This window comes from Lycorma delicatula, chromosome 12 (genome assembly GCF_047948215.1).
Source record: "Lycorma delicatula isolate Av1 chromosome 12, ASM4794821v1, whole genome shotgun sequence".
Lineage (NCBI taxonomy): Eukaryota > Metazoa > Arthropoda > Insecta > Hemiptera > Fulgoridae > Lycorma > Lycorma delicatula.
Window position 1 is genome coordinate 3,959,690 of NC_134466.1, and position 23,065 is coordinate 3,982,754.

General features: G+C 33.7%; 1 protein-coding gene across 1 annotated transcript in view; it reads right to left on the minus strand.

Annotated features, from left to right (window-relative positions):
- The window catches only part of Jhbp1 (Juvenile hormone binding protein 1), a 101,391-nt gene that overhangs the window by 14,030 nt on the left and 64,296 nt on the right, over positions 1–23,065 (minus strand). Inside the window, exon 2 of the mRNA XM_075380112.1 lies at positions 3,863–3,955. Within this exon, the coding sequence (XP_075236227.1) occupies positions 3,863–3,955 (93 nt within the window). The remainder of the gene's footprint in view (positions 1–3,862; positions 3,956–23,065) is intronic.

A 23,065-nucleotide genomic window follows, 5' to 3' on the forward strand; every position in this document is an offset into this window, starting at 1 on the left:
TAAAATGTAAAGAATTGAAAAAACCCGATACCCCTTTTTTTTACAAGATCACCATACTTACTCCTTCGCCAGGAAATTAAAAATGATTTTTTTATATGTGCTAAAAATTTAGATGAAAATATTAAGCAGCCAATCAATAAACTTTAATAGTTTCATTATAAAATTTATCTTTTAAATTTTATAAATTAAACTGAGACTTCAGTTGTTACACAACTGAAGTCTCAGTTTAATTTTCAGATAACTTAAAAATTCATTTTTCTAATGAAATTTAAGTTGAAAAACCTCTTTCTTAGTAGTTATGTGTGTGTTTTTAGTAAATTGGCGGAAAAGACTTTAAATCAATCAGTAATCTGTTTAATTAAATCGGCAATGCAAGCATAAAAATGCACTTTTTCTCAATAAAATACTGTTAAAATTCTATTTTGAATAGGATCGATGTTTTTTTTACATTAATATATGCAATTTTTTTTGTATTTTACACAGATAGGTTTTTGTCATATGCATAAATCAAACGTTTTAATTTGATTTTATTGGAGATGAAATCAGTTAAGAAAATTATCATTAATTAGAGATTATTTAAAAATAAACAATTTCAAATTTAAAATGTTCTTTAAATTTATATTATTATAAAAATAGCATTTTAAAAAAATTAGGGTTCAAATACAGAGATAGAAGAACAATTGCTAACATGTACAGGAACCAAACAGCAACAATAACAATTGAAGAACATAAGAAAGAAGCCGTAATAAGAAAGGGAGTCCGACAAGGATGTTCCCTATCTCTGTTACTTTTTAATCTTTACATGGAACTAGCAGTTAATGATGTTAAAGAACAATTTAGATCACAAGTAACAATACAAGGTGAAAAGAAAAAGATGCTACGATTTGCTGATGATATAGTAATTCTAGCCGAGAGTAAAAAGGATGTAGAAGCAACAATGAACGGCATAGATGAAGTCCTACGCAAGAACTATTGCATGAAAATAAACAAGAACAAAACAAAAGTAATGAAATGTAGTAGAAATAACAAAGATGGACCGCTGAATGTGAAAATAGGAGGAGAAAAGATTATGGAGGTAGAAGAATTTTGTTATTTGGGAAGTAAAATTACTAAAGATGGACGAAGCAGGAGCGATATAAAATGCCGAATAGCACAAGCTAAACGAGCCTTCAGTAAGAAATATAATTTGTTTACATCAAAAATTAATTTAAATCTCAGGAAAAGATTTTTGAAAGTATATGTTTGGAGTGTCGCTTTATATGGAAGTGAAACTTGGACGATCGGAGTATCTGAGAAGAAAAGATTAGAAGCTTTTGAAATGCGGTGCTATAGGAGAATGTTAAAAATCAGATGGGTGGATAAAGTGACAAATGAAGAGGTATTGCGGCAAATAGATGAAGAAAGAAGCGTTTGGAAAAATATAGTTAAAAGAAGAGACAGACTTATAGGCCACATACTAAGGCATCCTGGAATAGTCGCTTTAATATTGGAAGGACAGGTAGAAGGGAAAAATTGTGTAGGCACTGCCACGTTTGGAATATGTAAAACAAATTGTTAGGGATGTAGGATGTAGAGGGTATACTGAAATGAAATGACTAGCACTAGATAGGGAATCTTGGAGAGCTGCATCAAACCAGTCAAATGACTGAAGACAAAAAAAAAAAATAAATAAATAAAAATAGAATTTTCAGATTGCCGAAAGAGCGTGGTATATCACAATAATCGATTGTATATCCTGTCGATGTACTATAGTCCCACACTTGGCGTCATCGTATGGATTGTGTGCTGATAGAAGCATCGGATGATCAGAAAAAAAGTAGTATTTACAGACGCCAAAAAGTAACGACGCAACCTTACGGGAAAATGAGTAAATTACAATAGTAGTAGAAAACGGCCTCCATTATGCGATTCGCATAATTGAATATGACGTTTCGTGCTCTTAAACACCTGTTGTAATATTTTTTGAGGAATTCAAGTGACACATCGTTCAGTTTAGCTCTGCAATTCGGGAATGGCGTGAGGATGAGTTTTGTAAACAGCATCCTTAAGGTATCCCACAAGAAACAGTCAAGAGGGGATAAATCAGGAGACCCGGGGAGTCTCAACCACTTCGAAATCATTTGTCCATGAAAAAACTGATTCAAGAAAGTCATGGTGTTTTTGGCTGTATGAACCGTAGCACTGTCCTGTTGAAACCAGTGTACTCTAGTCGGTCATCTGAGTAGCGCTCACTGTTCACTGTGCCGTGAAAGAATATCATGAAGATTCGCTCACGTTAAATTACACACCCGCTTTTTGTCCGTGTAGCTGATGTGGATTTTCCGTACATCAAATGCGTGAATTCTGTACATTCAGGTATTCATCAAGGTGGAATTATACCTGGTCAGACCTGAACCGATCATCGAGTTCTTCCCCGTCTGGCGTTACAGATGATATGAACCGTTGACAGAAAGCTACGCGTTTTCCAGTGTCTGTAATTAACAACTCGTGAACAACACGAATTCTGTACGGATATGTCTGTAAACCCTTGTGCGATGCTATGACCGGCAATCTCACAGACTTCTTGGGGCTAACATAATATGCAGCTTGCATATCGATCAACTTTTCTGGTGTTTGCACATTCGGTCGACCACTTTTGGTTGAATCTGCCACATTCCCGTCTCTTGAAACTTGTCCGCTTAATGGAGGACTTGTTTGGTGTATCCACACCGTACTTTTCTGTGAAGATATTATGGGTCTGAGCATAACTGGCACATCTAATATATATCGGGAGACAATGAATATTCTCTGGTTCATTGTGTAACCCATTTTTCCTCAATTAAACCACCAACAAAAGAAGGAAATATCTTTCCATAAGGTTGCGTCACTTTTATGTTCGTTATTAAGATTTTTTATTACCATCATAGTAAACGAGATATATTTCATAAATAATTTTTCCACAATTCCTATACGTTAAAAATGCCTCAAATTCATTTTTAAGGGCAGCGGGTGCCAAAGTGCTCACCAACCGTGTGGATTTGAAGCGATATCTGTTTCGGTTTCGCCTAGCGGCTGATGAGTTGTGTGTCTGCGCGGGGAGGTCCAGTCGAACGAGCATATGATGTTCGACTGCCCTGCTCTTGGGGGGGGGGGGGGCAGAGACCGGGCCACCCTGGAACTTAGAGGTCAGGGGGAAAACGCCGCTCATAAACGGCGAGTGGCGAGAGCCGCATTGTCGGACCGTGTGGGAATTCCTCGATGAAATTGCGAAGTTCAACCGTCATCGCTAGAGTTTTTTAAAATTAATCTGGGTTATACTGATTCCTACAGCGTCGCTGTGGGAAGTTTTTCCTGAGATATTGGCCGGCCACCAGCCAGATACAAGCTCCAAGCGCTTTAAATGGTGGACAGGCACTAGCTGGCATACAGTGACCGAGGCGTAACAGCCTAAATTGTTGTCTTTTATTTTATTAACGTTAATGACTTTTAGTAATTAGTAACAAGGGGTGCGCCTCCCCGATATAGATTTAGTTTGACAAGTGAGCGGTTGGGACGCATAAGCGGGTGGTGAATAGCACCCTGCTTAATCCGCTCACGCTGATAGGTAACTAGGTCGCAAAACCGTTTTAGAGGTACAGTAGCCGTATCTTGGCACTGATATTTGATCTATGCTCTAGGACGACTGAATTGGGTGGTGGCGGGAGAAATGCCAGTTAACCAATACGTTAAAAAAATCCGAAGAATAACAGCGATCAAATTTTTTGTATTCTATAAAACTCAATTTTTTTTTCAACTAGTGAGAAATTTTAACAGAAAAGCGTTTTCCGCCGTAAAAAATACATATAATAGTAAATTAGCATTCTTAGGTTAAATTTTTACTTACCTTGTTTTAAGTAAGGTCTTATATGATGCAACGCTTGGACAGCACATTCTGTTAATTTCGGATCGCTTTCTTTACACTGATGTATATAAGGCGCTGAAACATGAAAAAATAAAAAAAAATAAATAATAATTTCGTACAAATGTACCGGGGAATCAAAAAATACTTACAAATTTAAATGCATACAAAAATTTTGTTATATAATTTACAGATTTGGTTAGGTCTTATTTCATAGAGATCTCATGGCTCGCTGGAATAGTGCCTTACCCAGTTTACGGCGGGCCACGGGGGATACAGACCATATCTTCATAAGTACGGCCTCGACGATGAACAGAACTGCCCGGTATGCAAAGAGAAGGCAACGCCGTACCACGTGTTCTTCCACTGTCCGAGATACGAAAGACCTAGGACAGAGCTGCTTGACATACCAGGCAGTACTAGTAATGTTCCAGCCTGAGGAGCTGATGGACATAATGATAGAAAAGAAAGAAAACTGGAAGGCGTTCACTACGTATGTGAAAATCACGATGAGAGACCTCCAAGCACGGGAGGAGTCACGAAACAATGGGCGGCGTCGGGGAGTGCGGGGGCGGACAGGTTCGCGAGTGAGCGACTAGGGGGTTCCCCGTATATGTGGGGGTCGCCTTGACGTGAAGAGGCCGCGGACACTCCGCTCTCGTATCTGATGGCGTCCGCAGGTAGTAAGTATAAGGGGTATGTATATGTCCCCGGTTAGTTTATGATGAATGTTTGCTGTACTGATAATATGATGTAATTTTTTTTTTTTACGTATATATTTGAGTATTTTGCTTTTGATTTATATTATGATCTTGGGCTAATTCCCTTTTTCTTGGGGCCTTATTGTAGTACGTAGTATTTTGTATCTTCTGCATTTTGTGAGGTTTCGCTCTTCGGCTGCAGATTTTCCGAAAAGTTAGACTTCCATCAACACTCATCTTTCTTGGCATAACCGAGTAGGTTTTTAGATATATCCCGATATATATATCGACATTCGATATGTCTATATATTGAGATACATAATCTCGAAAAAAAAATATATATAGGATTTTTCTAAAATGGTGGGCTAGCTATACTTTTTCGGATTCTACTTGTAAAAGTAAACAAAAAATATCCTTAAAAATAATGTCAATTTTTTCTTCGTTCTCACCACTGTCCGCCATTTTCTTCTTTTTATATAAAAATTTATATCCCATGTTTGGATAGATGAATAAGATTAATATTTAGTAAGCATTTTGGTAATATAGTTTTAAAATTAGCAGAAAATCAGGACTTAAATACCTTCGAAAATTACAAAATGGCGGCCATGTTTATTTTTTTAATCCGTTACATCTCCATAAATATTAATTTTTATCAAAATTTATGTTGTTTGAATATTACGCCTTTTATTTTGAAGAAAAATGACCTTTTTTTTTAAATCGGTTCACAAATAGCCGAGTTATGGCAGAAAATTGATGTAATTATGTGTCTGCTTTCATGTCCTCCACTTTACGTTCAATTTTTTTTTTGTCTTCAGTCATTTGACCGGTTTGATGCAGCTCTCCTGGACAATGCCGTTCCGCTCCTGGGAACGGAGCGTATTCTGGCTAGACGAGAATGACGACCGAAGCGAGTTCTCTGAATGTCCAAGGCACCGTCCCCCTGCAAGACGGGAATGGCGAGCTCTGTCACCCTGGGGTAGGCTCTGCGGCCGCGGGAGGACCCGAGGAGCCGCTGAATTTGCTCCAGGATTCCCCTGGGCCGACCTGGCAGCCTGAGGGTCTAGGTTGCGGCTAATTTTATTAGTAATGAATTATAATTTTATAATTATAATCATTATAATAATTTTATAGTTATAGTTATGATACCAAAGAAAGCAGGGGCAGATAAATGCGAAGAATACAGAACAATTAGTTTAACTAGTCACGCATCAAAAATCTTAACTAGAATTTTATACAGAAGAATTGAGAGGAGAGCGGAAGAAGTGTTAGGAGAAGACCAATTCGGTTTCAGGAAAAGTATAGGGACAAGGGAAGCAATTTTAGGCCTCAGATTAATAGTAGAAGGAAGATTAAAGAAAAACAAACCGACATACTTGGCGTTTATAGACCTAGAAAAGGCTTTCGATAACGTAGACTGGAATAAAATGTTCAGCATTTTAAAAAAATTAGGGTTCAAATACAGAGATAGAAGAACAATTGCTAACATGTACAGGAACCAAACAGCAACAATAACAATTGAAGAACATAAGAAAGAAGCCCTAATAAGAAAGGGAGTCCGACAAGGATGTTCCCTATCTCCGTTACTTTTTAATCTTTACATGGAACTAGCAGTTAATGATGTTAAAGAACAATTTAGATTCGGAGTAACAGTACAAGGTGAAAAGATAAAGATGCTACGATTTGCTGATGATATAGTAATTCTAGCCGAGAGTAAAAAGGATTTAGAAGAAACAATGAACGGCATAGATGAAGTCCTACGCAACAACTATCGCATGAAAATAAACAAGAACAAAACAAAAGTAATGAAATGTAGTAGAAATAACAAAGATGGACCGCTGAATGTGAAAATAGGAGGAGAAAAGATTATGGAGGTAGAAGAATTTTGTTATTTGGGAAGTAAAATTACTAAAGATGGACGAAGCAGGAGCGATATAAAATGCCGAATAGCACAAGCTAAACGAGCCTTCAGTAAGAAATATAATTTGTTTACTTCAAAAATGAATTTAAATGTCAGGAAAAGATTTTTGAAAGTGTATGTTTGGAGCGTCGCTTTATACGGAAGTGAAACTTGGACGATCGGAGTATCCGAGAAGAAAAGATTAGAAGCTTTTGAAATGCGGTGCTATAGGAGAATGTTAAAAATCAGACGAGTGGATAGAGTGACAAATGAAGAGGTGTTGCGGCAAGTAGATGAAGAAAGAAGCATTTGGAAAAATATAGTTAAAAGAAGGGACAGACTTATAGGCCACATATTAAGGCATCCTGGAATAGTCGCTTTAATATTGGAAGGACAGGTAGAAGGGAAAAATTGTGTAGGCAGGCCACGTTTGGAGTATGTAAAACAAATTGTTGGGGATGTAGGATGTAGAGGGTATACTGAAATGAAACGACTAGCACTAGATAGGGAATCTTGGAGAGCTGCATCAAACCAGTCAAATGACTGAAGACAAAAAAAAAAAAAAAAAAAATTATAATCATAACTTTATTAGAAATGAACCAATAATCGGTGTTCATTCGGAAAAGTCTTACTAAACATTTCATTGATAAATCGTTCGATGCTAAAATTGTTTTTTTTTACTTCCTTCTATGAAAAATTTCGATTTCCAGATTTCAACAGAAATATCCATTTCGGCCATTCCTGAATCCATTCTGACTAGTTTCGGCGTGACATCTGTACATAAGTATTTATCTCGCGTAACTCAAAAACGATTAGCCGTATGATATTGAAATTTTGGATTTAGGACTTGTAACATCTAGTTGTGCACCTCCCATTTTGATTGCAATCGACTGGATCAAAAATGTCCGATAAAGATTTTTCTTAACTGTAGTAATAAATCCTCATTGAGAACTTTTCAACGATATATCATAAGCGGTACTTATTTTCATCAGAGTTATAGCCAAGTAAAATTTTATTTAATTAAATATTTGAATCTTACAAGAGGAAGCCTCATCGGTTCGAATCAGACTTCATCTCATTTTTTTTAAACTTTTTTTTAATTTAAATATATTGATTTATTAATAATTATTAACCTCTAACTGTAAACCAGTTTTTACGATGAATAATAATTCAATTAAAAAAAAAAAAAATGTGTAAATGTAATTTAATAGGCGTACAAGGAAGTTATGTGTTCTCCACATCAGATTTTTTGTTTTGTTTACAGACCGTAAAATTTTTAAATTAGCAAAACCCTGTTAAACAATTTTAATTTGATTAGAATGCTTTCTACAGTACATTCTACAACCGTTTAGTCGAAAAATTCAAAATTCTAATTTTAAAATAGATTAACGGGCAGAATTTTAAAATTAAAAAAAAAAAAAAAATAGTTGCGGAAATATAAGGTTACGAGTACTTGTTATTCTATGAGAGTAAAACCGCATTCATAAATGTACACGCGTACACTATACGAGAAAATTGCACGCTTAATAGCTCGATTAGCCAACACGTAAACAGAGAAACTGGTATCTTTGTATAACGCTATCTTCCACCAAACAGTATTGCTTATACCAAAGAATAACAGCGAAAGTCTAATTGCAGCGAGTTATTTAATTTATGCAAGTTCGTTGACCTCTATTTATAAAACATCTTAGAATATACAGAGTGTTTCAGAAGAAACGAAAAGGATTTCATTCATATAAAGAACAACGTTCATATAAACACGGGTTAAAAAACTATTCTTTTTCTATTTACAGCTAAGAGTAATATTTAGATCTAAGAATAAAATAAACGTTAGAAATTGATCGTATCATATGGTTTTTGTCTTAAAAAATTGAGAAAAAAATACCAGCGCCATATCTGTAATAAATTCAAAGAAAATGATAGTAAAAATAAAAAATTACGTGAAAAACATAATTTTTTTAAGTTTGATGTACAATAATTTTATTAAACTGCCTTTAAAAAAAATGAAAATTGTAGAGAAATTAATTCAGAAAAAAACTTTGATTAGTAACGACGTCGATTAGACGTGAAAAAGAGTTAAGAAATTTCATTTTATTAAAAACTAAGTATTTTTAGAAAGCAATAACTTATTAAAGCGCTGTAATTTTTTTCAGATACGAAAGAATACAAAATAATTCAACGGCAATAAACAAATTTCAATTATTAACGCTTCCAACTTGCCGATCTCCATGGCGCGAGTAGTAGGGTGTCGACCTGTCATCCGGAAGTCCGAGTTCGAATCCCCGATCAGGCATCGCATTATCATACGCAATAAAATTGCCATTTCATCTCATTTTCTGAAGTAATACCGATCCCGCCGGCTAAAAAAAGAACCTTAAAAAATAAAAAAACCTCTCAATTCGTTTTTACTTTTCTGGCATTATAACTGCAAGAAGAAAAGTATGGTAATTAATTTAAAAAATGAGGTATGGGTTTTTTTTTCATTTTTCAACGTTTCATGAGTCAGGAACCCTATAAAAACAAAAAAGGGGGTAATATATGTACAAGTGTTTAAAGCTTAATAACTTTTAACTGGATAAATCGATTTTGATTAAATTTAACACAGAAACTATTATAATTGCCCTATATAGTATATAGGGCAATTTGTTGGTAAAATTTTGGGGTCAATATCTTCACGGAAAGGGTTTTTTTTTTGAGTCAATTTTCTTAAAAGTTTGCAAATATAACCCCCACTATATCATATATTAAGCTGGGTACATGCTTGTATAATTATTTTTCTAAATAAAAAAAAAAAAAACTGTTGCGAATTTTCCGCGAAAATCGAAAAAATTATGTTTTTATTTATTTCATATTTCTTAACCGATCTTTTTAATTCCTTGTACGAAGTAAAGGAAGTATTGTGATCGCGAAAAATTTCGGTTTCCAGATTTCAACAGAAATATCCATTTTGACCATCCCTCAATCCATTTTGACTAGTTTCGGCGTCACGTCTGTACATACGTAAGTATCTTGCATAACTCAAAAACGATTAGCCGTAGGATGTTGAAATTTTGGATTTTTTTTTTCTTCAGTCATTTGACTGGTTTGATGGAGCTCTCCAAGATTCCCTATCTATTGGTAGTCCTTTCATTTCGGTATACCCCCTACATCATACAGCCCTAACAATTTGTTTTACATATTCCAAACGTGGCCTGCCTACACAATTTTTTCCTTCTACCTGTCCTTCCAATATTAAAGCGACTATTCCAAGACGTCTTAATATCTGGCCTATAAGTCTGTCCCTTCTTTTAACTATATTTTTCCAAATGCTTCTTTCTTCATCTATTTGCCGCAATACCTCCTCATTTGTCACTTTATCCACCCATCTGATTTTTAACATTCTCCTATAGCACCACATTTCAAAAGCTTCTAATCTTTTTTTCTCAGATACTCCGATCGTCCAAGTTTCACTTCCATATAAAGCGACACTCCAAACATACACTTTCAAAAATCTTTTCCTGACATTTAAATTAATTTTTGACGTAAACAACTTATATTTCTTACTGAAGGCTCGTTTAGCTTGTGCTATTCGGCATTTTATATCGCTCCTGCTTCGTCCATCTTTAGTAATTCTACTTCCCAAATAACAAAATTGTTCTACCTCCATAATCTTTTCTCCTCCTATTTTCACATTCAGCGGTCCATCTTTGTTATTTCTACTACATTTCATTACTTTTGTTTTGTTCTTGTTTATTTTCACGCGATAGTTCTTGCGTAGGACTTCATCTATGCCGTTCATTGTTTCTTCTAAATCCTTTTTACTCTCCGCTAGAATTACTATATCATCAGCAAATCGTAGCATCTTTATCTTTTCACCTTGTACTGTTACTCCGAATCTAAATTGTTCTTTAATATCATTAACTGCTAGTTCCATGTAAAGATTAAAAAGTAACGGTGATAGGGAACATCCTTGTCGGACTCCCTTTCTTATTACGGCTTCTTTCTTATGTTCTTCGATTGTTACTGTTGCTGTTTGGTTCCTGTACATGTTAGCGATTGTTCTTCTATCTCTGTATTTGAACCCTAATTTTTTTAAAATGCTGAACATTTTATTCCAGTCTACGTTATGGAATGCCTTTTCTAGGCCTATAAATGCCAAGTATGTCGGTTTGTTAAAAAAAATGTGTAAATATAATTTAATAGGCGTTGAAGGAAGTCATTTATTGTTCACATCAGATTTTTTTCATTAAGGAAAACGTTTTGTAACATTTGGAAAAAAAAACCTGTTTACCATGGATTTGAACTTTTTTTCTCTCTCGATACCGGGCAGAAATGCCAACCACTACATTACAGAAGTAATAAAATTTATTAATTATTGCCAGTAATAAAATTTAAAAAAAAAATTGATTACCTTGACAAATCACTATTTTCCTTTTTTAACCACAACGGAATTGAGACGGTATTTGCATTAGGGGTAAGAGGTATGTGTGTGTGTGTGTGTGTGTGTGTTTGTGTGTTACCATTTTACACAAAAACTACTGAACCGATTTCGGTGTGGTTTTTGCATTAAATAGGTATCACCTCAGAGCAGGTTCTTAGATTTTCTTAAATTTTACGGTTATAAGCCACCAGGGGGCGCGTAGTAAATGTGTTTTTTCAGAACGGCCTTTGAATAGTTGTAAGTCTTTCTAACTCCAGCAAAGCTACATTGTTACATGGATTATTAAATAATTTGCGCCAGTAAACTAAACTTTCATCATCATCAGCTTATAAACGTCCCATTGTTGGGCACAGGCCTACTAATCTTTAAAAGGTAATAATTAAATATAAAGTTACAAATTTGTAATTACCCGTGACGAAAAACGTGAAATAATTAAATAAGCGTATTTAAAAAAATTTTATTAACCGTTGATTTAAAAATTTAACATTTTGATTTTGTGTCACTATAATGATATCTAAAGCTTATCTATGGGACTACGGGTCACGCACGACGGTCAACCAAAATCTTTTAGTTTTACTGTATTAAAAACACGTCACAAAAGATTATAAGGTAAAAATACAGTTATTTAATTGTTTCACTTTTCTTTTTTTCAGTTTATTTTATCGCAAATTTTTTGCTAAACAGAATTTTGTTTCAATAACATTAATATATCTTTCTCGGACCGTATTTCACGAAGAAATTTGAAAAATTGAAGGACATGATCTAAAGTGAAAAAAAAAAATAAAGTTTATATGAAAATAAATAAGGAAAGGCTTTTCCAATAATAGCTTCCAAAATATTTCTTTCTGATTTCTGTTCAAAGAGAAAAGTAAAGGTATTGCAACGTAAATTAAGGGATATATTTTACTATTTTGAAATGAAAAATTAAATATATACACAGAGTGATTTTTTAGTCCTGTTACCCAATTTTAAATGTAATTTAATAAAGGGAAATTTAGGTGGAATAAAAAAATGTATTTGTTACTTACAAAAGAGGATTTAATAAAAAGCTATTACTTACATAATTCTTAAAGAATGTGTTCAAAATGCCCACCCTTTGCGGTTATACACGCACGGACTCTTTTCAGCATATTAGCAGAAACTTTGCATTGGAAATATTCGTGATGAAGTTTGTAATATTGACTTTAAGTTCATCAGTAGTGTGAGGATTGTTTTTGAATGCTTCGGACTTAATATAGCCCCACAAAAAGCAGTCAGGAGATGTGAGCTCCGGGGACCTTGGAGGCCATAAGCCCTTGCTTATTATTCTATCATCGAAGAACTCTTGCAAAAAATCCACAGTTTCTCGAGAAGTGCGGAATGTAGCGCCGTCTTGCTGAAACCGGCAATACCGTTCTTGAGGTTCCAGGAGGGACACAAATCGGCGCACAATATTCCTATATACTTCACCGTTTACTTTCTGTTCGAAGAATACGGGTCCGACTATACGATGACGAGATATCGCACACCACGCACCAATTTTTTCAGGATGCAAAGATTTGTCTTGTAAAGCGTTAGGATTTTCAACCGCCCAAATTCGACAGTTTTGACTGTTCACATAACCGTCGAGATGGATCCAAGCTTCATCGCTAAAGAACACGGTGTTTAAAAATTCGATTCCGTTATCGTTTACGAGAGACCTAAACTGACGGCGATATTGCAATCGCTTGTTTAAATCTGGAGGCTGAAGCTCTTGAACTAATCGTACGCGATACGGATACGATTTCAATTTTTTAGCGGCTTTCTGAACACTCGAATATGACAAACCGACCTGCGTGAAAAGATTTTCGTAAACTTTTCCGTGGAGAATCAAGCGATATTGTTTTCACATTCCCTAAAACGTCATCTGTCAAGCGAGTCGGTCGACCGTTACGTTTTCTGTCGTAAACACTACCTATTTCTCGAAATCGGTTTGCTAGCCTAGAAATTGACATTTTTTCTGGCGAAGGAACACCGACAAATTTAATTTGAAATGATTCTTTTACACTCGCGTACGATTTCGTAGCAAAATATTGTTCAAGAATGAATACTCGTTGTTCTACAGTAAAAGACATTCTGTTCGTAACACGACCGGAAACGGCACAAAAGTTTACACAGCTTAAGGAAAATCAACTCACACTGCCGTATCTATACCGGTTGAGTAGCGTTACCAACTTCGTGTCGCAAAACAAAATTTCCCTTTCTTAGAAAAAAATTACCAGACATTAACGATTGGGTAATGGATCTAAAAAATCACCCTGAAGTATTTTTATAAAATTATTGCAAAATACAAAAAAATGGTGTCGCGAAACAATTTTTTTTTAGGTTTGACTTAGAATAACTTAGTTAAGTTGCCAGTCAACTAAAATTATATAAAGAATTTAACGGTGAGAAAATTTATGTAACAAACAACAAAGAAGATTTAAAAAAATTTGATTCGCATTTATTTAAGCAAAACTTACCAAAATTTGAATTGAAATGTGTACAATGTTTTATTATATAATTTTAAATCGGAACAAAGATTTGAAAATATTTAGAAACTATAGGAATTTGAAAAAAATGAATAAATTAAAATTATTTAGAAGATAATTAAATAAAATAATTCAAATTTTATTATTTCATGTAAAAAAATATTTATTGATCAAATCCCTAAAGTAGATCAATTCACGGAAGATGTTTAAATCACAACTCTGTGGGGCGATTTGCCTAAAGAAAGTAAATGATTTGATGAAATCCCTTAACTTTTTTAGTGAAAAGATGAAATAAACAAGTCGGGACTCGCACAGCTCGCGCAACCTTCCTCACGTAATGTGAGGAAGGTTGCGCGCATTTTTATTATTTTTTTCTATATTTCGAGTTTTATCAAGTAACTACCGTAGGGAAATGGGTTCAGATATAGAAAAAAATCAAAATTAATTACAATATTAACTGTAAACACTTCCTCTATGAATCATGGTACCTTGCCGTTGGTGAGGGAGCTTTAGTGCTCAGTGATACAGAGTAGCTGGACCGAAGGTGCAACCATATCGGAGAGGTATCTGTTGAGAGCCAGACTAAGGAATGATTCCTGAAAGAGGGCAGCAGCTCTTTCAGTAGTTGTTAAGGGCGTGAGTCAGAATGACTTAAACGGCCATATCAACATCACTCAGTCCTCTGAGTACTGCGCAGCTGAAAGCAATGGAAAACTACAACTGCTTTTTTTCCAAGAAAATGTAGCTCTCTGCATTTTCATATAGCAATGATGGAGGCGCCTTCCTTGGTAAAATATTCCGGAGGTTAACTAGTCCCCCGTTCGGATCTCTGGGTGGGGACTACTAAGGAAGGGGTCAACAGAAAATTAAAAGATAATAAACGACTAGCACTAGATAGGGAATCTTGGAAAGTTGCATCAAACCAGTCGAATGACTGAAACAAAAAAAAACCAAACAAAATTAACTTAATTTAAACTTAAGTTAACTTAAAACTCTCTTTTTTTCCTGTTTAGCCTCCGGTAACTACCATTTAGATAATTCTTCAAAGGATGAATGAGGATGATATGTATGAGTGTGAATGAAGTGTAGTCTTGTACGTTCTCAGTTCGACCGTTCCTGAGATGTGTGGTTAATTGAAACCCGACCGCCAAAGAACACCGGTATCCACGATCTAGTATTCAAATCAGTGTAAAAATTACTGGCTTTACTAGGACTTGAACGCTGTAACTCTCGACTTCCAAATCAGCTGATTTGAGAAGAGGCGTTCACCACTAAACCAACCCGGTGGGTTGTGCTTATCACAACTGGAGTACGCTTCTGATACGGCATTGATGAAGAACCGTCCCTTAAAATGATTTATGTTTTGAATCATTTCCTGAACACTATGGCCTTGATAAAAAAAAGTGTTTATTTTTCTTATATATGGAAACTTACGGAACACTCTGTATTTTAATAAAATTATCTTAAACCAAGAGAAATGTAATCGGGGGAAGTTTCTATTTTATCTATAAGACGCTATATTGCAATCCGAATGTTTATTTTAATAATACAAATAACAGTTGTACTTGTGAGGTAATTCAAAACTTATGTACGCGTTCGCGCAGTACCCAATTACAAATGTACGTAATATTTACAGTTATTCTCAGCGAACTGACATAATAAGTATTCTGTTTGAGTACCGATCGCTTTCACTAGTGGTCTCTTACTTCATACGTGTATTAGCTCTCTTTTTATAACAACACGAACCTGGCACGGAGATAAGGAATCATGAAATCCGGCCAAGATAATTCTTTTATTATATTACCAATAATAAAAATTATAATTATACGACTTGAGGTATCAGATTTTTTTTTTTGTATATAAAAATTAATTTTCAATAAAAAAATTGTCAACTGGAGAAAAATAAATTAAGGAAAATGGTTTTCTTTTTTAATTAAAAAAAAAACGAAATAACACAAGCGCATTTCAACTTTTAAAATAATCATCTTCAATAAATTGCTGTTTTATATTTTATAAAACACGAAAATATTTATTTTTGTATTTTTTTACTGAAAATTAAATTCTCTACAACTTTTGTTTAAAACGTTTTAGTGTTTATTACTCGTTTAGCAAAGTTATTTAACGCCAATATAGAAAAATTTTGGGGAACATAAATTAAAATCTAATAATGTGTTAAACAAAGGTGGTACACCTATATATAATACGAAAGGTAAACTCGATAGGTGGGTGGAATATATTGAAGAGTTATACGGAGGAAATGAATTAGAAAATGGTTTTATAGAGGAAGAAGAGGACGTTGAGGAGGATGAAATGGGAGAAACAATACTGAGATCTGAATTTAAGAGAGCATTAAAAGATTTAAATGGCAGAAAGGCTCCTGGAATAGACGGAATACCTGTAGAATTACTGCGCAGTGCAGGGGAGGAGGCGATTGATAGATTATACAAACTGGTGTGTAATATTTATGAAAAAGGGAAATTTCCGTCAGACTTCAAAAAAAGTGTTATAGTAATGATACCAAAGAAATCAGGGGCAGATAAATGTGAAGAATACAGAACAATTAGTTTAACTAGTCATGCATCAAAAATCTTAACTAGAATTCTATACAGAAGAATTGAGAGGAGAGTGGAGGAAGTGTTAGGAGAAGACCAATTTGGTTTCAGGAAAAGTATAGGGACAAGGGAAGCAATTTTAGGCCTCAGATTAATAGTCGAAGGAAGATTAAAGAAAAACAAAGCGACATACGTGGCGTTTATAGACCTAGAAAAGGCATTCGATAACGTAGACTGGAATAAAATGTTAAGCATTTTAAAAAAAATTAGGGTTCAAATACAGAGATAGAAGAACAATTGCTAACATGTACAGGAACCAAACAGCAACAATAACAATTGAAGAACATAAGAAAGAAGCCGTAATAAGAAAGGGAGTCCGACAAGGATGTTCCCTATCTCCGTTACTTTTTAATCTTTACATGGAACTAGCAGTTAATGATGTTAAAGAACAATTTAGATTCGGAGTAACAGTAAAAGGTGAAAACATAAAGATGCTACGATTTGCTGATGATATAGTAATTCTAGCCGAGAGTAAAAAGGATTTAGAAGAAACAATGAACGGCATAGATGAAGTCCTACGCAAGAACTATCGCGTGAAAATAAACAAGAACAAAACAAAAGTAATGAAATGTAGTAGAAATAACAAAGACTGAATGTGAAAATAAGAGGAGAAAAGATTATGGAGGTAGAACAATTTTGTTATTTGGGAAGTAAAATTACTAAAGATGGACGAAGCAGGAGCGATATAAAATGCCGAATAGCACAAGCTAAACGAGCCTTCAGTAAGAAATATAATTTGTTTACATCAAAAATTAATTTAAATGTCAGGAAAAGATTTTTGAAAGTGTATGTTTGGAGTGTCGCTTTATATGGAAGTGAAACTTGGACGATCGGAGTATCTGAGAAGAAAAGATTAGAAGCTTTTGAAATGCGGTGCTATAGGAGAATGTTAAAAATCAGATGGGTGGATAAAGTGACAAATGAAGAGGTATTGCGGAAAATAGATGAAGAAAGAAGCGTTTGGAAAAATATAGTTAAAAGAAGAGACAGACTTATAGGCCACATACTAAGGCATCCTGGAATAGTCGCTTTAATATTGGAAGGACAGGTAGAAGGGAAAAATTGTGTAGGCAGGCCACGTTTGGAGTATGTAAAACAAATTGTTGGGGATGTAGGATGTAGAGGGTATACTGAAATGAAACGACTAGCACTAGATAGGGAATCTTGGAGAGCTGCATCAAACCAGTCAAATGACTGAAGACAAAAATAAAAAATAAAAATAACCGGCTTTACTAGGACTTGAACGCTGGAACTCTCGACTTCCAAATCGGCTGATTTGGGACGACGCTTTCACCACTAGACCGACCCGTTGGGTTGTTTCACATACACTTGCTTACGCGAAAAAGAACGGCCCATAAATTTACCGTCTGAATACAGCAGGAAAAACACTCAGGTTTGGAGAGTCTCGTTCACATTCCAATATGAGTGAGGATTTTCTAATCTCCAGATACGCACATTATGAGTACTTTTCCATTAACATGAAATGTTTATTCGTCATTGAATATGACACGATAAAGAAAATCTTCTTCGTTACGATGCATCATTTCACGCGCAAAGCTATCACGCAAACCGTAATCTGTAGGCTTCTGAAAAAGTTAAAACCGAGTTGCTTTTTCATTTCATGTATAATTAATCAATTTTCGTGAAACTTGAGAAATATTACGTAGCTTTAAAATTCCTATATTCATTTTGAAATACGGTACTTGATCGACTCGTAACGATTGCCGACAACAGAATTCTAAATGATGCTCCTAACGGAAACTTGGAGAACTATGAATTACCTTAACAATGTACTACAGCATTCGCATTCACAATGTACATTCGACTTTGAAAATCAATTGTTAAATAAGAGATTTATGACGAGTTAACCGCTAGACCAGCCCGATGAGCTAAAAAAATTTATTTATTCAAAACCAACATAATTCACACTTAATAACAACATTTACTAATGGATAATAATGAATTTTTTGTAGCATATAAAAAAAAAAATTCTGTTTCAGTCGGACTTGATCCTTGATCATCCACATGGAACACAGATACGCTAACCATTCAGCTACGGAAATGAGGAACCAGCTGACCTTTAAAATTATTATAAAACTAATCGAAAGTTTTATCTACGTATTCTTGACGTAATAACTTAAGTATTGATCAAAATAAAATTATTTAATTTAACAAGAAAAAATAATTAGAACAAATTTTTAATATCAATAACTATTAATAATCGTTCAAATAATAATTTAACTATTTAAAACGGGGTCAGGGGAAAAAATTTACTACTTTGCAAAACGGTTTCTTTTCAAGGAAGTTCAGTTATGTATTATTTAATGTAAATGCATTATTGCATTACTGTACATTTAAAAAACCTGTTTAATAGTATTTAAATTCTAATTTAAACGAAACCAAGGTTTTTTACATTTTTTGTAAATGTTAACTTAACTGTATCTTTAAAAATAATTATTTATACACAATCTCTGATTAAAAAGCGGAAAAGATATGTCCTACGAATAATTGTAAATAAAGAAACAATTTCATATAGACGTGGGTTCAGAAACGCTTTATTTTTTAATATTATTGCTTGCGAAAATTTCCATCTGATTTTTAAATCGCTGGAATTTAAATTTAAGAGTAAATTTGATGGTTTTTGATCTGAAAAACTGAATAAAATAAATCGAACATCTGTATATCAAATAAGTTTTGAAAATTATTATAAAACATAAAACATTTGTATCGAAAAACACAATTTTAATATTTTACATACAATAATTTCGCAACTACCAAATGAAACGAGTAAAGAATTTAAATATGAAAAATAAATAAATAAAAATAAATAAATTTGATTTTTTTTTACTTAAACAAAATAGATCGAAACGGCAGAAAAATACTATATCATATAATAATATTATTTAAATGAAACAACAATCATTTCAGCGTTGAAAAATATTTATAAATTAGAGAATTTATTAAAATAATCAAATTTATCCCTTAATTTAAGTATCGATGGTTTCATTTCACTGTTTAGCAGAAATCTGAGCTAAATATTTCGCAAGCTATAATTAAAAAAACGTAATTTTTCTGGACGCATATTTATATGAACATCCTAGAAAAAATTAGTTGCTTTTATACGGACTTGAATACTAGACAATGGATACCGGAGTACTTGGTGGTTGGGATTCAATTAACCGCACGTTTCAGGAACGGTCGGCCTGAATCAGTACAAGACTACATTTAATTTACATATTCTCATCTCACTGGGCAATGAAGGGAGTTGCTTATTATTCATTAGTTAAACAGATTGTAACGTATAAATTACAAAAATAAAATTAAAAAATGTTTATATGAATGTTTTTCTTTATTCTCGTTTGTAAATCATATTGTGAAATTCTTCCGTTTTTTCTGTCCTCATACACGAATAAAATGTTTAATCGATTTAACGTACATTTTCTCACAAAAAAAAATGAAAAAATCCTTTAAAAAAAATGGCGTCGTATGAGAATTATTTAAATTTTTATTAAATTTTAGTTTTTTTATGGATTACGATTCTAACCAAAATATATTACTTTGTAAATAAATATTTTCCTATCGGAATGGAAGTTGAAGCTTCTTTTCAAAGTATAAAAATCCCTTTCGGCACGACGGAAGGCGTGCCGAAAGAGATTTCACCGGGTGCTAAGTAGGTGATAAAAAACTCACCGGGTTAGTCTAGTAGTAAACGCGTCTTCCCAAATCAGCTGATTAGGAAGTCGAGAGTACCAGCGTTCAAGTCCTAGTAAAACCAGTTATTTTTACACGGATTTGAATACTAGATCGTGGATAACGGTGTTCTTTGGTGATTGGGTTTCAATTAACCACACATCTCAGGAATGGTCGGACAGAAACTACAAGACTCATACATATCATCCTTTGAAGTATTATCTGAACGGTAATTACCGGAGGCTAAACAGGAAAAGTAAAAAAGTAAAAGATTTCCACCTTAAAGTTAAGAAAAACTTCAAATTTATTCAATACCACAGCGGTTGCATGTGAAAAAAGTTTCACATACAACCCCCATCTTCTTACAATTCCAGGTACATTTTGGTCATCCCTTGCCGTAAGGATCGGTCATATCAAAAATATTAACCTATTTCAAAAATATAATAATTTTAAGAGGTAATTATTATTAAACCGAATCAGAAAACCGATAGCCAATAAAATTTACAAACGGAGCTATAACAAAAAATTAATCTCATACCCTCAAAAATTGTTTGCAGCATCGCAATTTTGACCTACCGCATTAAAGCGACTAAAAATAATAATCAACCCACGAACATATCAAACAATAACCGGGTACAATTGACGAATGCGCCTACTCTGGCGGAAAAGCACCCAAACGAATCTCTAGACACCCAGGTTATTATTTTACACTAAACACCCTCTGTAGTCCCTTCGAGATTCAAAAGCCTTTAAATCTTTCAACAATACATCTCTAAATTTCCAGTTAGCCTACAGATTCAGACTCGAACCGATACCCTCAAGCTTCTTGACCACGCCTAAACTCATATCTTGTGCAGACGTATAGCACATGATTTGCATCATCCGATACTAAGCCAAATCCGAGTCGGTCAAGCCAAATCGAACCAGCCTATCCTGAAATGCGGCACGCCTCGAAAGGAACTGAGACACATTCCGGTTCGTAGAGATCCACGAAGCGACTCTCAACGTCCTTACATCTGAGAAGAGTCCGTGCGTGTACCGGTCATCTGTCGTCTCATCTCACTTGTCCTTCGAAATACCAAAAGCTTCCTCCTCTATTTCCCGAATACGCTGCGCAATCAATTCATTCAACTTCTTCCGCGATAACGGACATCCTTGCGTCGGAACATTATTTATTTCACAACTGCTTCGCGTGAAATAGTCTTCACGGTAAATAACAGGAGCTCTCATAGAATGGGGGAAGCTTCCCCCATTCTGTTCTTCCATTCTCATTCTTTTGTTTTCCTTTTCGTTCCGTATTCTTGCAGAATATCTTCTAATTTTGAAATCATCAGTCGAACATTCTATACTTTAACTCCTAATTATAAACCGTATCATCTAAAAAGAGATAAAATAAATCGTTTATTCTGACTATTAAATAATAATATATGGTTGAGATGACATCAGGAGTGATTATGCAACTATGAAAAAAGGAATTATCCTAACATTTGCCTAAATTTATCAAGGGTAAATGGTGATAAAAACCTAATTAGAACAGTATCACAAAATATACAATTAATTATAGAAAAAAATAAATATTACATACTGGTTTTAAATTAAAAAAAAAAAAAATTACAAAATAATCGGATTTTAGAAGGCGTTAATGATAATTATTTTAAGGGAAATTTATTGTTGGCCTCCGTGGCGCAAGTGGTAGCGTCTTTACTTATCAATTGGTAGTCTCGTGTTCGAAACCTCCTCAAGCGTGAAAATTTTTTAAGCATTTTAGTTATTATTATTTTTTAAAAATTAATGTGAAAGTAATATTTTTTGAATAAAAAATAACCTATAATTTTATTTTAAAGAAATTTATAAATAATTCGTTATTTATAAAAGCGTATTAAGGCTCTTCTTTAAAAGCTGAAGTACTGTGTTGTAGAATTATTATACAAAACTTACGCAATTAATCTTTGTTTTAATATTCTGAAGTAATTTGGATCGTATCTTCAGAATGCATATTAAACAAGGTTAATATGGTAGACGGCGCTGTTGAATTACCTATTTTTCTAGGTCAAACAATTAATTTGAATATCGTTTATTTTCATAGCCGTATTACGTTTAAGGAGCAATTTTTTTATTAATCTTTTAATTATGCTTTGGGTTTTTAATATTTTTTTCATTAATTTAACCTTCATGGGTGGCTAACTCCATATATTTATATATATATATACTATAATGGTGGGCTGGCTATACTTTTTCGGATTCTACTTGTAAAACTAAACAAAAAATATCCTTACGAAAAATGGTAATTTCTCCTTCGTTTTCCCACTGTCCGCCATTTTGTTATTTTATATAAAAATGTATATCTCAAGTTCGGGTAGACGAATCGCATTAATCGATGTTGTAATTTTGTGTCCGTTTTCACGTCCTCCACTTTACGTTCAATTCGATGAAATATTAATTGTTTTTATTTATTGTTAATTCTATTGTTGTAAATTAGTATCAAATGAGTAATAATTTTCTTACAACAATACCGAATAATTATGACACAAAATTACAACAATGATTTTCTCCTGTAACTTGGCTATTTGTTAACCGATTTTCAAAAATAAAATATCATTTTGTTCAGAATAAAAGGCTTAATATTTTAGAACAAAAAATATTTTGGGAACAATATTGGGGGGGAGAGAGCAGATGAAAATTTAAAAATATCAATTTTTTAAAACCTTTTTTGGTTTATTTAAACTTTTAGTAATAAATATTATAAAATAATTTCATCAAAATTCACCGTCACCTCTAAAAAATAAATATTAGGTAACTTTTTATTGGTTATACATGTTTCAATGGAATTTTTTCTAATTTCTTTCATTTAATAAGAAAACATACAAAAATCAAAAAATTCTCTTGGTACGTGATTTTGGAGGTAAAGAGCAGAAAAAATATAAAAAATACCGAATTTTGGTATTTTAAAATTGTTGGTGTATTTAAACATATAATGATAATTTTACTATAAAAATCCATCATAAATTACCGGAATTTAATTGCCGGTATAGATACGGCAGTGTGAGTTGGTTCTCCTTGAGCTGTGTAAAGTTTTGTGCCGTTTCCGGTCGTGTTACGAACAGAATGTCTTTTACCGTAGAACAACGAGTTTTCATTCTTGAACGATATTTTGCTACGAAATCGAACTCGAGTGTAAAAGAATTATTTTTAATTAAATTTATTGGTGTTCCTCCGCCAGAAAAAATGTCAATTTCTAGGCTATCAAACCGATTTCGAGAGACAAGTAATTTTTGCGACGGAAAACGTAACGGTCGACCGACTCGGTTGACAGATGATGTTTTAGAGAATGTGAAAACAAGATCGCTCAATTCTCCACGGAAAAGTTTACGAAAACTTT